General features: G+C 39.8%; 1 protein-coding gene across 4 annotated transcripts in view; it reads left to right on the top strand.

The window, feature by feature from the left end:
* The window catches only part of SF3B1 (splicing factor 3b subunit 1), a 45,565-nt gene that overhangs the window by 17,212 nt on the left and 13,752 nt on the right, over positions 1–14,601 (top strand). Inside the window, exons 1-6 of one of the 4 annotated variants that reach the window (XM_010336474.2) lie at positions 5–1,487; positions 1,791–1,870; positions 3,423–3,593; positions 9,320–9,557; positions 11,493–11,705; positions 11,964–12,085. In XM_010336474.2, coding sequence (XP_010334776.1) covers positions 1,814–1,870; positions 3,423–3,593; positions 9,320–9,557; positions 11,493–11,705; positions 11,964–12,085 — 801 coding nt within the window. In that variant the 5' untranslated portion in view covers positions 5–1,487; positions 1,791–1,813. Of the gene's footprint in view, positions 1–4; positions 1,682–1,790; positions 1,871–3,422; positions 3,594–9,319; positions 9,558–11,492; positions 11,706–11,963; positions 12,086–14,601 lie in introns of those variants that run through there. The other 3 variants (XM_003925699.3, XM_074399316.1, XM_074399315.1) reach the window with 3 other exon arrangements.

A 14,601-nucleotide genomic window follows, 5' to 3' on the forward strand; every position in this document is an offset into this window, starting at 1 on the left:
TGTATTAAGTTGTCTTTAGCCCTTTGATTTTTTTTGGCATGCTTCTGAATTTGCTTTTCTTTTTAAAAATCCCCCTTAATATAGATTTGTATAGATTTGGTTGAAGTCACAGATGCCATATTCTTCATCTTTATAATGCAAGTTTTCTTTCCAGGTAGAAGGACAAGAAAAAAATGAGCCAATGCCATAGAAACGCAAAGGGTTAAAGGTTTTACTTTTACTTTTGTTTTGGGTACGCTTTCTATACTTGGAACAAATGTGTTTTTCTGCTCAAAATACTTTCAAATTGTTGAAAGTTTTCATTCCAAATCCTAGATTTTTAGGATTGTTACCCTTGAGAAACTGTTTCTCACACTAGAGCTCCCCCTGTAGTACTCTAAATATAGCTTAGTAAAGGCACCTACTTTGCTCTAAGCATACTTAAAGTTAAAACAAAAGTATGTATACAAAGATTTTGATATTTTTAATAGTTGGAGTCTGTTTTGCTAATTTTAGTGTGCAAGTCAGCACAAGGGGCATAGTGAGCCTGATGGAAGCTTTCCTCAGGTGAGTGAGTTTCACAATCAGAATTAGGTGCCTGTTTCTTAAAATTAGATTCTGCTGCAGGTTTACATACTAGACTTTCAGCCTGCATGAATTAGTAGGGATATTCTTTTTTTACTTGCATAATTGTAATTGATTTAAACATGTATGCCAGAATTCACAGGCCCATACTAACTGTCCTTAATTTCTTTCCTACAGCAGTACTGCTATATGCCAGTCCTGTCTGCATTCTTAAGGGTGCAGTTCAACACATCCTCTCTAGATTATGGTGAAAAAGTATTCCAAAGGAAGTCTTATCAGAGCTAGTGTCAGAAAGAATGACACTACCAATTGGGCATGATCTTCAGCATAGGAAATGTCTTAGAATTTTATTAGTTTTTCCTAAATTGTTATGCTATACTACTTGTATAGCTAGTTACCACATTTCTAATGCATAGTGTGCCTCTGTGAATCTTGTTATATACTGTTTGGGCTTCTGTAAGATATTGAAGTTTGAAAAGCAAATACTGAAACTTTAACCGAGAGACTGACACATCTCTTTGTACACCATATTGCTTCTGTGTGCATCATAATAACTGGTAGATGTAATATATTTCAAGTAATATGTTTCCAGTTTTAATTTATGATTTCTAAGAAATAAAAATATGCTTTCTGGGTCAAAAAAACTTAAAAGCATGAAGCCCTTTTTAGTAACGTGACATCAGAATAAGATTATAGGTATATTTTTAAAATCAGAATTTCTAAACTATAATTGTTTTAGAACACTATATGAAGAACTTATCTAGTCATAGTTATTTGTAGTCAGGATTTTAACAGCTTGCAACAGGTAATGTTTTGAATATAAATATCTTTCCAAAGTGTTACTAATGTAAAGAGATAATTTTCTAGGCTTCTATTCTGCTGCTTGAAGTCAGAACTGCTGATGGAGACAAAGGCACGAAAGTGTACGTATTCCGGATTAGCAACCCAGGAACCCATCACTTCTGAAGACTAAACTGTGTTGTCATTTTGTTTTTATATGCATTAAAATATTTGTTTTAAACTGCTGTAGATGTTTGTGTTCAAACAGGTTAAATTGATCAGCAAACTCAATAAAAAGTAAGATGTATAATTATTAAAGTTTTCCATCAAAAAATAATTTAAATGATTATGGAATAACATAAAATTAGAGCAGGGCAGATAAATCAGTTGAACCTGATTATCTTTTATTTATTGTACTCTTTTCCTGTTGCTGTTCTTTTCTGCAGGAGGGAAGACCCCTGATCCTAAAATGAATGCTAGGACTTACATGGATGTAATGCGAGAACAGCACTTGACTAAAGAAGAAGTATGTAAACCTGTGTCCTGTTTTAATGGTTGTGAAAGAATGTAAATAAAGTTAAGATTGAGAGACTGTTACATTTCTTTTTTGCTATTTGCTGCACAATTATTTTAATAGTATTAATAAAAATTAACTGAGAAAGAATCTTACCCCCAAATTATACCACCTTCCAAATAAAACTTTTCATTTTGATATCCTTTTTTAGTCTGGGTCCCTTGGCCATATATGTATCTATGAATTTTACAGGAAATTTTCCTATTTTATTTTGAGACAGAGTCTTAGTTTGTCACCCAGGCTGGAGTGCAGTGGTGTGATCTCCGCTCACTGCAGTCTCCGCCTCCTGGGTTCAAGTTATCCTTCCACCTCAACCTCCCGAGTGACTGTGAATACAAGTGTGCGTCACCATGCCTAGCTAATTTTTATATTTTTAATAGAGATGGAGTTTTACCATGTTGGCCAGGCTGGTCTCGAACTCCTGACCTTAGGTGATCCGCCTGCCTTGGCCTCTCAAAGTTCTGGGATTACAGGTGTGAGCCACTGTTCCTGGCCATTATGGGGAATGTTTCTGTAGGGAGAAGGTTGATGGTGTGTATCTGAACCCAGTATGTTAGGGAAAAGTCAATGTGAGATTCTTTAAGTTTCAGTTTGGATGTAAGTGGAGAATTTCGAATAAATCCTTTTGGCCTATGGAGAATATACCATTTTGTCTTTAGCAGTCTTCTTTTTTTTTTTTTTTTTTTTTTGAGGCAGAGAATTGCTCTGTCACCCAGGCTGAAGTGCAGTGATGTGATTTCAGCTCACTGCAACCTCTACCTCCTAGGTCTAAGTGCTTCTGCCTCAGCCTCCCAAAGTAGCTGGGATTATAGGTGTGTGCCACCTTGCCCGGCTAATTTTTTTTTTTTTTTTTTTTTTTAGTAGAGGTGGGGTTTCACTGTATTGGCCAGGCTGGTCTTGAATTCCTAACCTTGGATGATCTGCCCACCTTGGCGTCCGAAAGTGCTGGGTGTATAGGTGTGAGCCACCATGCCTGGCCTCCTCCATTACTATTATGAATATATAATAGGTTTTGTATGTTGAGTGAATTAAATAGGATAATAAAACCCCATATTAACAGTATAAATACATCTGTTATCACTAAATTACACACTATATTTACATAATTTGTCAGTATAAATAAAACAATTTTTATATTTTACCATTTTTCTATTGTGTTGCATAGTCTTAATTGCTATTTATATGAGTTTTAAAGAAAACTATTTTTCAGTTGAAGCATTTTGGTTCTCCGTTGTTGACGGAAGATTTTACTTCACCTACAATATATAAACTACAGTGTGCTATGTTATAAATTCTGAACTTGCTCGTGTTTTGTTTAGAAAGACAAGCATTATGTAAAATGAAATAAAGAAATTTAAAACAGACTGTGGAACCAGCTAGCATAGAAAGGAGAACCAGCAAAGCATAAAATAGCATGTTAAGTGGAAATGATTGTGGTAATGATAGAAAAATATTCAAAACATTTTAAAGGTAAATACTGTGTTGTTTTTTTTTTTTTTTTCAGCGAGAAATTAGGCAACAGCTAGCAGAAAAAGCTAAAGCTGGAGAACTAAAAGTCGTCAATGGAGCGGCAGCATCCCAGCCTCCGTCAAAACGAAAAAGGCGTTGGGATCAAACAGCTGATCAGACTCCTGGTGCCACTCCCAAAAAGCTATCAAGTTGGGATCAGGCAGAGGTAATTTCTTTTTGTTTTATGTTATTACTGTTTAAAAATTTTGTTCTCTTATGGACTGTATTCGTCGGCTTGGGTTGTCGTAACAAGATACCACAGACTGGGTTCCTTAAACAGCAGACTGATATTTTCACAGTTCTGGAGGCTTGAAATCCAAGATCAAAGTGCAAAGAGGGTTGGTGTTCGGTGAGGGCTTTCTTGCTGTGTCCTCACATGGCCTTTCTCCCTGCCAGCAAGCTCTGTTGTCCCTTCCCTTCCTATAAGGACATCATTCTTGTTAGATTAGCGTCCCACCCTTATGACCTCATTTGACCTTAATTTACCTCCCTAAGGCCCAGTCTCCAAATACAGTCACACTGAGGGTTAGGACATCAACATATGAATTTTGAGGGGTGTGCAATTTGCTTACTCATATCATGGAGTAAGGAAAGTTCTTTTTAGAATATTAAATATAGACCTGTAGGTATGTTACATTGTGGAGGTTGAATATCATATAGTGGTGTTCCTTATTTTCTAGATAGATAACTTAAGCCTCTCACTACAGGCAGCAAATAGTCAGTGCTACCCCATTCCTTTGGTCAGCCTCCTCTCCTACTTTCTTTTTCTATTTTTTTTTTTCTTTGAGACGGAGTTTCACTCTTGTTACCCAGGCTGGAGTGCAATGGCGCGATCTTGGCTCACCGCAACCTTCGCCTCCTGGGTTCAGGCAATTCTCCTGCCTCAGCCTCCTGTAGCTGGGACTACAGGCACATGCCACCATGCCCAGCTAATTTTTTTGTATTTTTAGTAGAGACGGGGTTTCACCATGTTGACCAGGATGGTCTCGATCTCTTGACCTCATGATCCACCCGCCTTGGCCTCCCAAAGTCCTGGGACTACAGGCGTGAGCCACCGCGCCCAGCCCTTTCTTTTTCTTTTTAAAAACATTTTGTTGGAAGCTGAATGAATTGGCTCATGCATATAATCCCAGCACTTTCGGGGCCCAGGTGGGAGAATTGGTTGAGTTTAAGGAGTTTGAGACCAGCTTGGGCAACAGAGGGAGACCCTGTCTCTACCAAAAAAAGAAAAAAAAAAAAAACGTAGCTGGGCATAGAGGCACATGCCTATAGTCTCAGCTACTGGGGTAAGGGGGCTGGTGGGGGCTGAGGCAGGAGGATCCCTTGATTCCAGGAGATGGAGGTCACAGTGAGCTGTGATTGTGCCACTGCATTCTAGCCTGGTGACCGAGTAAGGCCCTGTCTCAAAAAAACAAAACAGTGTAAAAATCCTGTAAAATCTTTCTTAGAAATTTATTTCCTAGTTCTGTAGAAATGGTTATATTAGTTGTTCTCTATCGTTTAGTAGTATACTTACAGACTAAAAGATACAAGTGCTGCATAAAAGCAACTAATTATGTTAAACTATAATATGTTCCTTTATTGTATTTGTCCTTAACCTGAATAGAAAGGCCTTTAAAATTGAGTTTTTTAGAAAGCAGTTGAAAATATTTAATCATTGTTAGAAAAATAAAGCGGTTGGGTGTGGTGGCTCACACCTGTAGTCCTAGCACTTTGGGAGGCCAAGGTAGGCTTATCATGAGGTCAGGAATTCAAGACCAACCTGGCCAGCACAGTGAAACCCCATGTCTACTAAAAATACAAAAATTAGCCAGGCATGGCGGCACGTGCCTTTAGTCCCAGCTACTCGGGATGCTGAGGCAGGAGAATTGCTTGAACTCAGGAGTTGGAGGTTGCAGTGAGCCGAGATTGCGCCACTGTACACCAGTTTGGGCAACAGAGTGAGACTTCATCTCAAAAATAAACTCCAGCTTGGGCAATAGAGTGAGACTTTGTCTATAAAATAAGATAAGATAAAGCTACTCTTCTGCTTATGCATCATTTCCCTTCCCCTTTTGGAGACTCTCATCATGTACCATTAATTTTTTTCTCCATACTAGATTATCATTAGCAGCAAACATGTTTCACCATGCTTTGTATTAACAACCGCAACAAAAAACCTGCAGAAAGCATCTCTTAACGTTCATTCACATCCTCATTCGGCTACCACCCTATTTCGATCTCTTTTTTAGAGCAAAATGCTTTGTTCTTTGTTTTTTTATGGGAAGGGGGGGTAAGGTCTCATTTGTTGCCAAGGCTGGAGTGCAGGGGCACAATCACAGCTCACTGCAGCCTCCACCTCCTGGGCTCAAATGATCCTCCCACCTCAACCCCGCAAGTAGATGGGACTAGGGACTATAGATGTATACCACCATGCCTGGCTATTTTTTTTATTTTTTGTAGAAACAGATCTCACCATGTTGTCCAGGCTGGTCTCAAACTCCTGGGCTCAAGCAGTCTGTCTGCTTCAGCCTTGCAAAGTTCTGGGATTACAGGCATGAGCCACAAAGTGCTTTGAATGAGTTGTTTGTACTTGCTTTCTCTGCTTACGCAGTTCTAGTCTTTTGTCCATGAGACTTCACCTAAAATCTCTTGTCAAGGTCACTTGACCCCTAATTGATAAATTGAAAATGTGTATTTTTATTTCTCATATTACTTAGCATATCAAGAACATTTGACATTTCTTCATACCCTTTTCTCTCTCAGTCTCTGGGTTTTAGTCTTTCTTGGTTCCCCTCAAATTCTCTCACTGGCTCCTACTCCTTAGTCTTGTTTGCTGGATCCTCATTCTTCTTAACTCTGAACTTTGGGGCGTTCTAGTAGTGCTCAGTCTTTTGGTTTCTTTTCCATCTGTGCTTGCTCCCTAGGATCTCTCTTGTCTTTATATACCATTTGTATATGACAGCTCCCAAACTTATAAATCTGTCCTCTGCTTCTGTTCCTCAGACTTGTGTATTTGTCCAGCCTGACATATTTCACTGTTCAATGGGCATTTCAAAATCAGTATTTCTAAAAGAAAATTACTGATTTTCTTCATGTACATTTCTTCTCTATCCTGCTCCCCGTTCTTTCCCGTTTCTGTTTGGCTCAAGCAAAATATTTAGGGCCAGGTGTAGTGGCTCACGCATGTAATCCCAGTGCTTTGGGAGGCCAAGGTGGGTGGATCATTTGAGGTCAGGAGTTTGAGACCAGCCTGGCCAACATGGCAAAACCTGCCTCTAGTAAAAATACAAAAATTAATTGGGCCTGGTAGTGGGCACCTGTAATCCAGCTGCTCAGGAGGCTGAGGCAGGAGAATTGCTTGAACCCAGGAGGTGGAGAGATTGCAGTGAGCCAAGATTGTGCCACTGCACTCCAGCCTAGGCGACAGAACAAGACTGTGTCTCAAAAACAAAAACAGCAATAACAAAAAAATATTTAGGGACTCATACTCCTTATTCTCTTACCCCATGTATGTTTTCTTGGTGCCACCTTTAAATATACTGAGGATCTAGTCACTTTTCATGATCTCTGCCTCTGCCATCCTAGTCTAAATCACTATTAGCTCTAGCCTAGACTGCTGTAGATTTAACTTACAGATCAAAAAAAAACCTATCAGATCATGCAGTATTTCCCCAAACCCAGAATTGGGATATACAAAACCTATGTAATTTCTAAACAATTTAGTTTAAGATGAGAACTTCTCATTTGCTTGGTAATATGTAGGAGGGATTTGGTTCTGCTCAATGTAAGTAAAACTATTATTTTATTATTTACGATAAATAATAAAATTAACTTTTTAATTTTTGAGATAGAGTCTTGCTCTGTCACCCATGGGTGGCTGGAGTGCAGTGCAATCTCAGCTCACTACAACCTCCACCTCCAAGACTCAAGTGCCTCTTGTGCCTCAGCCTCTCGAGTAGCTGGGATTATAGGCATGTGCCACCATGCCCAGCTAATTTTTGTATTTTTAGTAGAGACAGGGTTTCACCATGTTGGCCAGGCTGGTCTTGAATCCCTGACCTTAAGTGGTTCCCCCACCTTGGCCTCCCAAAGTGCTGGGATTACAGATATGAGCCACTGTGCTCAGCCAGGTAACTACTAAATTTAATTCTATGGATGACATTCAGTACTAAGTTTCAGAAAGAGAAAGAAGCTTGTCCTCCTGGTAATTGTTTAACTGTATGCAGGTAACTAGACATAATAGCTGATATCTTTCTTTCTTTCTTTCTTTTTTTTTTTTGAGTCTCACTCTGTCACCTAGTCTAGAGTGTGATGGTGGGATCTCTGCTCATTGCAACCTCATCTTCCCAGGTTCAAGCAATTCTCCTGCTTCAGGCTCCTGAGCAGCTGGGATTACAGGTGCCCACCACCATGCCTGGGATTACAGGCGTGAGCCACCGTGTCCACATGAGAGCTGATAATGCTGTTAGATATCTTTTTTTTTTTTTTTGACAGAGTCTCACTCTGTCGCCAGGCACCAGGCTGGAGTGCAGTGGTGCAATCTTGGCTCACTGCAACCTTCGCCTCCTGACTTCAAGCAGTTCTCCTGCCTCAGCCTCCTGAGTACCTGGGACCACAGGCGTGCGCCACCATACCCAGCTCATTTTTTTGTATTTTAGTAGAGATGAGGTTTCACTATGTTGGCCAGGATGGTCTCTATCTCTTGACCTTGTGATCCGCCTGCCTTAGCCTCCCAAAGTGCTGGGATTGCAGGCCTGAGCCACAGCACCCGGCGATATCTTTTTTATAAAAACTAAAGAGATTCGTCAAGGCGCAGTGGCTCATACCTGATATCCCAGCACTTTGGGATGCTGAGATGGGTGGATCATGGGGTCAGGAGTTTGAGACCAGCCTGAGCAACGTGGTGAAACCCCGTCTCTACTAAAAATATAAAAATTGGTGTGGCGTGGTGGCACACACCGGTAATCCTACCCACTTGGGAGGCTGAGGCAGTAGAATTGCTTGAACCCGGGAGGCAGAGAGGTTGCAGTGAGCCGAGATCACGCCACTGGACTCCAGCCTGGGTGACAGAGTAAGACTCTGTCTAAAAGAAAAAATTATGTAGGTGATCTAAAGCATTAATATTAATTAAACACACACAATTTAACAAAACCTCAACAGTGGTATTTTCTTACAACACATGAATTCCTTCTCTCCTAAATAACGTGTTTCTAAGCCCCATGTTGAAACTAATGTAATTAGAGTTGAAAGCCTTGGATTACAGATCTAGGTAGAGAAATCTCAGTGATTTTCCCTAAAGTCACAGAGCTATTAATGGCATATCAAAGATTCATACCCAGAATATATATATATATATATATATATATATATATATATTTTTTTTTTTTTTTGAGACGGAGTTTCACTCTTGTTACCCAGGCTGGAGTGCAATGGCACGATCTCGGCTCACCGCAACCTCCGCCTCCTGGGTTCAGGCAATTCTCCTGCCTCAGCCTCCTGAGTAGCTGGGATTATAGGCATGCGCCACCATGCCCAGCTAATTTTTTGTATTTTTAGTAGAGACGGGGTTTCACCATGTTGACCAGGTTGGTCTCGATCTCTCGACCTTGTGATCCACCCGCCTCGGCATCCCAAAGTGCTGGGATTACAGGCTTGAGCCATCGCGCCCGGCCAGAATATATATTTTTTAAGCTGGGACTTTTGTCAGTGCTTCAGATTGAAGCTTTACATTGTTTTTGATCATAAACATTTGCTAGAAAGTAAGTATCTTTTCCTGTAAGTAAAGTTAGTGTCCTCTGACTTACAGTGCATAGAACTAAAACATTTTTTGTTTCAAGTTTTTTGTTTTATGGAAATTTTCTAATTATTCCTATGTGGGTATGTGAAATAAAAGTTTTTGCTTTTTTTAAGACCCCGGGGCATACTCCTTCCTTAAGATGGGATGAGACACCAGGTCGTGCAAAGGGAAGTGAGACTCCTGGAGCAACGCCAGGCTCAAAAATATGGGATCCTACACCTAGCCACACACCAGCAGGAGCTGCTACTCCTGGACGAGGCGATACACCAGGCCATGCCACACCAGGCCATGGAGGCGCAACTTCCAGTGCTCGTAAAAACAGATGGGATGAAACCCCCAAAACAGAGAGAGGTACTTCTAGTGGAATATGGATGTGTGGGTGAAATGTTGAGTCATATGTTTATGGACTAAAACCTGTTCTGTTTATTCCTGGGTGGATATGTGTAAGTAACCAGCTGCTTTGAGGGGACAGATTAAGAATGGAATAGATCATATGCCTAATTTTTTTCCCTCTTGAAGAGATTTAAGATTTATTTGAGGAAGAACTGTAGGTGAAAGTAAAGTTAGGCTGTAACCTTTGATGTTGTTTGTTTTTTAGAGACAGGGTTTTGTTCACTGTAACCTTAACCTGCTAGGCTCAAGGGATCTTCCCACCTCAGCCTCCTGAGTAGCTGAGATGATAGGAGCATGCTACCGTACCCAGCTAATTTTTAAATTTTTTTTGTAGAGACAATGTCTTGTTTCATTGCATAGCGTGGTCTTGAACTCCTGTTTTCAAGTGATCCACTGCTAAAGCATTGGGATTACAGGCGTGAACCACTGTACCTGGCCTACTCTTTGTTTTTTATTATGGAAAAATGGAAAAATATACCTAACATCAAATTTACTTTTTTTTTTGTGATGGAGTCTCCCTCTGTTGCCCAGGCTGGAATGTGGTGGCGTGATCTCAGCTCACTGCAACCTCTGCCTCCTGCGTTCAAGTGATTCTCCTGCCTCAGCCTCCTGAGTAGCTGGGATTACAGGCACGCACCACCACACCTGGATAATTTTTGTAATTTTATTAGAGATGGAGTTACACCATGTTGGTCAGGCTGATATCAAACTCCTGACCTCATGATTGGCCCGCCTCAGCCTCCCAAAGTGTTGAGATTACAGGCATGAGCCATTGGGCCTGGCCAAATGTACTATTTTTAACCATTTATTTACTTATTTTCAGTTAATACTTACATAATACCATTTTTTTGTTTTGTTTTGTTTTTGCGATGGAGTTTCTCTCTTGTTGCCCAGCTGGAGTGCAGTGGCGCCATCTTGGCTCACTGCAACCTCCACCTCGCAGGTTTAAATGATTCTCCTGCCTCAACCTCCCGAGTAGCTGAGTTAACAGGATGTGTCACCATGCCTGACTAATTTTGTATTTTTAGTAGAGACAGGGTTTCTCCATGTTTGTCAGGCTGGTCCCGAACTCCCAACCTCAGGTGATCCACCTGCCTCGTCCTCCCAAAGTGCTGAGATTATAGGCGTGAGCCACCATTCCCAGCCAACCATTTTTAAGCATGTGGTTCTATGGCATTAAGTACATTGACAGCATTTTGCACTATCACTACTGTTCATTTCTAGGATTTTTTTCATCATCCCAAACAGTAAACCTGTATCCATTAAACAGAGCCTTCCCATTCCCTTTTCTTCCCAGCCCCTGCTGACCTCTATTCTATGCTCTGTCTCTCTGAATTTACCTAAACCTCTTAGTTTTTGGGTAGGTGGTCAAAAGCTATATTTCCTTAACTGTTTATAAGAACAGTTGAGACAAATTAAGTTTTAACTGTAAGAACAGTTGAGACAAATTAAGTTTTAACTGTACATCTGCTATATTAAAATTTTGTGAACTTTTAATGGTAATGGGATAGTGCTTAATGTGTAATGAAGGAAATACGCAGTATAGAATTGTACATGCAGTGTCACCTGAACTGTATGGAGAAATGAAGGAAGTAGCTTGAGATACACATAGCAGATATCTCTGTGTAATAATGTTAAGGATAGTTAAAAAATGACTTCGCTCTCTTTTCCTGTTTCCTAGTAGTTACTGTCTGTTTTTGTAACCCATGGAAAAGAAACATGCATACACACAAGAGTGTGAAAAGGTATATATAAATATGAAATGGAACACTAGAACTTTAAATAAAGAATATTCTATTTTAGAACATAATAGTTTTGATTATAATTGAGAATAAAAAATATTATTTTAACAGTGATTAAAATTGTAGTCTTACTCACTCCTTCTTTTTAAAGACACTCCTGGGCATGGAAGTGGATGGGCTGAGACTCCTCGAACAGATCGAGGTGGAGATTCTATTGGTGAAACACCGACTCCTGGAGCCAGTAAAAGAAAATCACGGTGGGATGAAACACCAGCTAGTCAGATGGGTGGAAGCACTCCAGTTCTGACCCCTGGAAAAACACCAATTGGCACACCAGCCATGAACATGGCTACCCCTACTCCAGGTAAAAACTGTCTCGTTGACTATAATTGTTTTTTTTTTTTCCTACAAATTATTTAATTTTTTCTTTATAGTATTCTGTGTGCTATTAATGTCAACTACCAGCCAGAATAAGGAGATAAAAAAATAAGTCTTGGTTTGCATTTATAATATAAAAGCAACTAAATGTTATGGTTGGTCTTAACGCTCTTTTATCTCAAAGATATATGTAATAATACAGTCTTGCAGTATAGATTGTATAAAAGATTGCTTTTCTTGGTAGGTCACATAATGAGTATGACTCCTGAACAGCTTCAGGCTTGGCGGTGGGAAAGAGAAATTGATGAGAGAAATCGACCACTTTCTGATGAAGAATTAGATGCTATGTTCCCAGAAGGATATAAGGTAGTACATCAAATATAAATGAGGTGGTATTTAGGGTATGCATTTATTTTAAATAGTAAAAAAAATTGATCAAGGTTGCATTGGCTTTTCCCAAATTTAGTATTGTCATTCCATTCTCTTAGCTATTTCCAAGTATATTTCATTTCCAAAAAGAGATGAAAAGAAATGAACAACAAGAAATTACTTTTTGAAAGAAATCTCAAGGACTATTGGTTAGACTTTGAGAACTGCTGCTTCAGTTTTCCATCAGTCCCAGGAATAAGCTCATTTAGATTGTGGTTTTTTACTTGGTGTTTCACCAAGATTTTGTGTTCTTAAGTTTATGGATTATCAGTGGACACAAAGAATATTCTTCTTTTTATTTTTTTTGAGATGGAGTCTCACTCTGTTGCCCAGGTTGGAGTGCAGTGGCACAGTCTCTGTTCACTGCACCCTCCGCCACCTGGGTTCAAGTGATTCTCTTGCTTCAGCCTCCTGAGTAGCTGGGATTATAGGCGTGTGCCATCATGCCTAGCTGATTTTATATTTTTAGTAGAGATGGGGTTTTGCCATGTTAGCCAGGCTGGTCTTGAACTCCTTACCTCAGCCTATCTGCCCCTCTCAGCCTCCCAAAGTGCTGGGATTACAGGCATGAGCCACCGTGCCCAGCCTTCTTTTTACCATATCAACTCGAAATTTATTTTGAACTATAAAATTTTCTAGGTAGCTGACACTTAGGGAGTATTTGTTAGTCTAAAGGTAGTCTGTGGTCATATAGCTGAGATTATAACCAGGGGAAACCAGATGACTTTGTAAATCATCTGATGGCCTTTACAGAGTTTTTTCTGTTAATGACTCTTTAACAGTTTGTGGGGTTTTTTTGGCGGGGAGGGGAGTTTGTTTTGTTTTGTTTTAGAGACAGGGTCTCACTCTGTTACCCAGACTGGAGAGCAGTGGCATTGACATAGCTCATTGTAGCATCGAACTCCTGGGCTCAAGCGATCCTCCTGCCTCAGCCTCCTGAGTAGCTGCAGCTACAGGCATGCATCACCATACCTGGCTAATTTTTTATTTTTTTTTGTAGCGATGAAGTCTCAGTGTGTTGCCAGGTTGGTCTCAAACTCCTAGGCTCAAACTGTCCTGTCATTTTGGCCTCCCGAAGTGTTGGGATTATAGGCATGAGCCACTGTCCCCAGACTTGTTTTGTTTTTTTATCTCCTGTTATTTTTGTTAAGTATGTGTTTCAAGATTGCATGAATTTTTGCTTTAAAGCTTTTTGTAGATTCCACATAATGCTGTGAGTATAGATATAACCTACTGTTGACTGCCTGAGCAGTCAGTCATTGATTTCCTTAGTGTCACTAGGAGGAAAAGTCTCCCTTAGTGAATCCTCCTAAAAAGCAACATCCTTACTAATGAATATGAAAATATAGGAGACCTTTAAATCCTTAATGACGAGTGATTTCTGTGGACTTGAAACTGATTTTCCTAGGCTTCACATCTATAGAGTATCCACTTTATTCAGAATGCTTAGTGGTCTGTGCTGGTGCAGGCATTAACTAGCAACAAAAAATATCTGTACAAAGTACAGATGGTATCAATATAAATTTAACATAATTTAATCTTGAATTGACACAACAGTTTTAGGCACACTGGAGAAGACGTGTAAAGGTTTATTGACCTCCCTAGGAAGTTGTATTTTTTTTCTTTGAACATATATTAAATTATATAAAATAGAGATGGGGTCTCGCCTTGTCTTCCAGGCTGGTCTCAAACTCCTGGGCTCAAGTTTTCCTCCCGTCTCAGCCTCCTAAAGTGCTGGGATTACAGGCATGAGCCACCACACCTGGCCTGGCCAGAAGTTGTATTTTTTTTTTTTAAGTCTGTTACCAGGTTTAAAAAAAAAATTATTTGTGATTTTTAGCCAACATTTTTTGAAATTTTACTGGTTTGTCAAAAGGGTTAATCAGGTGGTCTACTTTACAGGGCTTTGGTAAACATTTTGGTTTTTGTTTTCATGCATTTAACTTAGTTTTGTAGAGTTTTACACTTAAAAGATTTGTTTTTAGAGTGCAGGAATTTATGTGATACTTTCATACTAAAATATAGCTCTTTATATGTTGTGTACACCATGTGAGCTTATTTCCATTTATATAAATACTTATGAAACGTTATTTGCTTTACTATAGCATTTTTTTGGAATTGCTGACTCAGATTTTATTTTCAAATTTTTAATAATTTAACATTTTGACCCACAACATGTTTGAATGTGATTAGTATTTTCTTTTTTTTTTTTTTTTTTTTTTTTTTTGAGACGGAGTTTCGCTCTTGTTACCCAGGCTGGAGTGCAATGGCGCGATCTCGGCTCACCGCAACCTCCGCCTCCTGGGCTCAGGCAGTTCTCCTGCCTCAGCCTCCTGAGTAGCTGGGATTACAGGCACGTGCCACCATGCCCAGCTAATTTTTTGTATCTTTAGTAGAGACGGGGTTTCACCATATTGACCGGGATGGTCTCGATCTCTCGACCTCGTGATCCA

Source organism: Saimiri boliviensis, chromosome 5, assembly GCF_048565385.1.
Source record: "Saimiri boliviensis isolate mSaiBol1 chromosome 5, mSaiBol1.pri, whole genome shotgun sequence".
Classification (NCBI taxonomy): Eukaryota; Metazoa; Chordata; class Mammalia; order Primates; family Cebidae; genus Saimiri; species Saimiri boliviensis.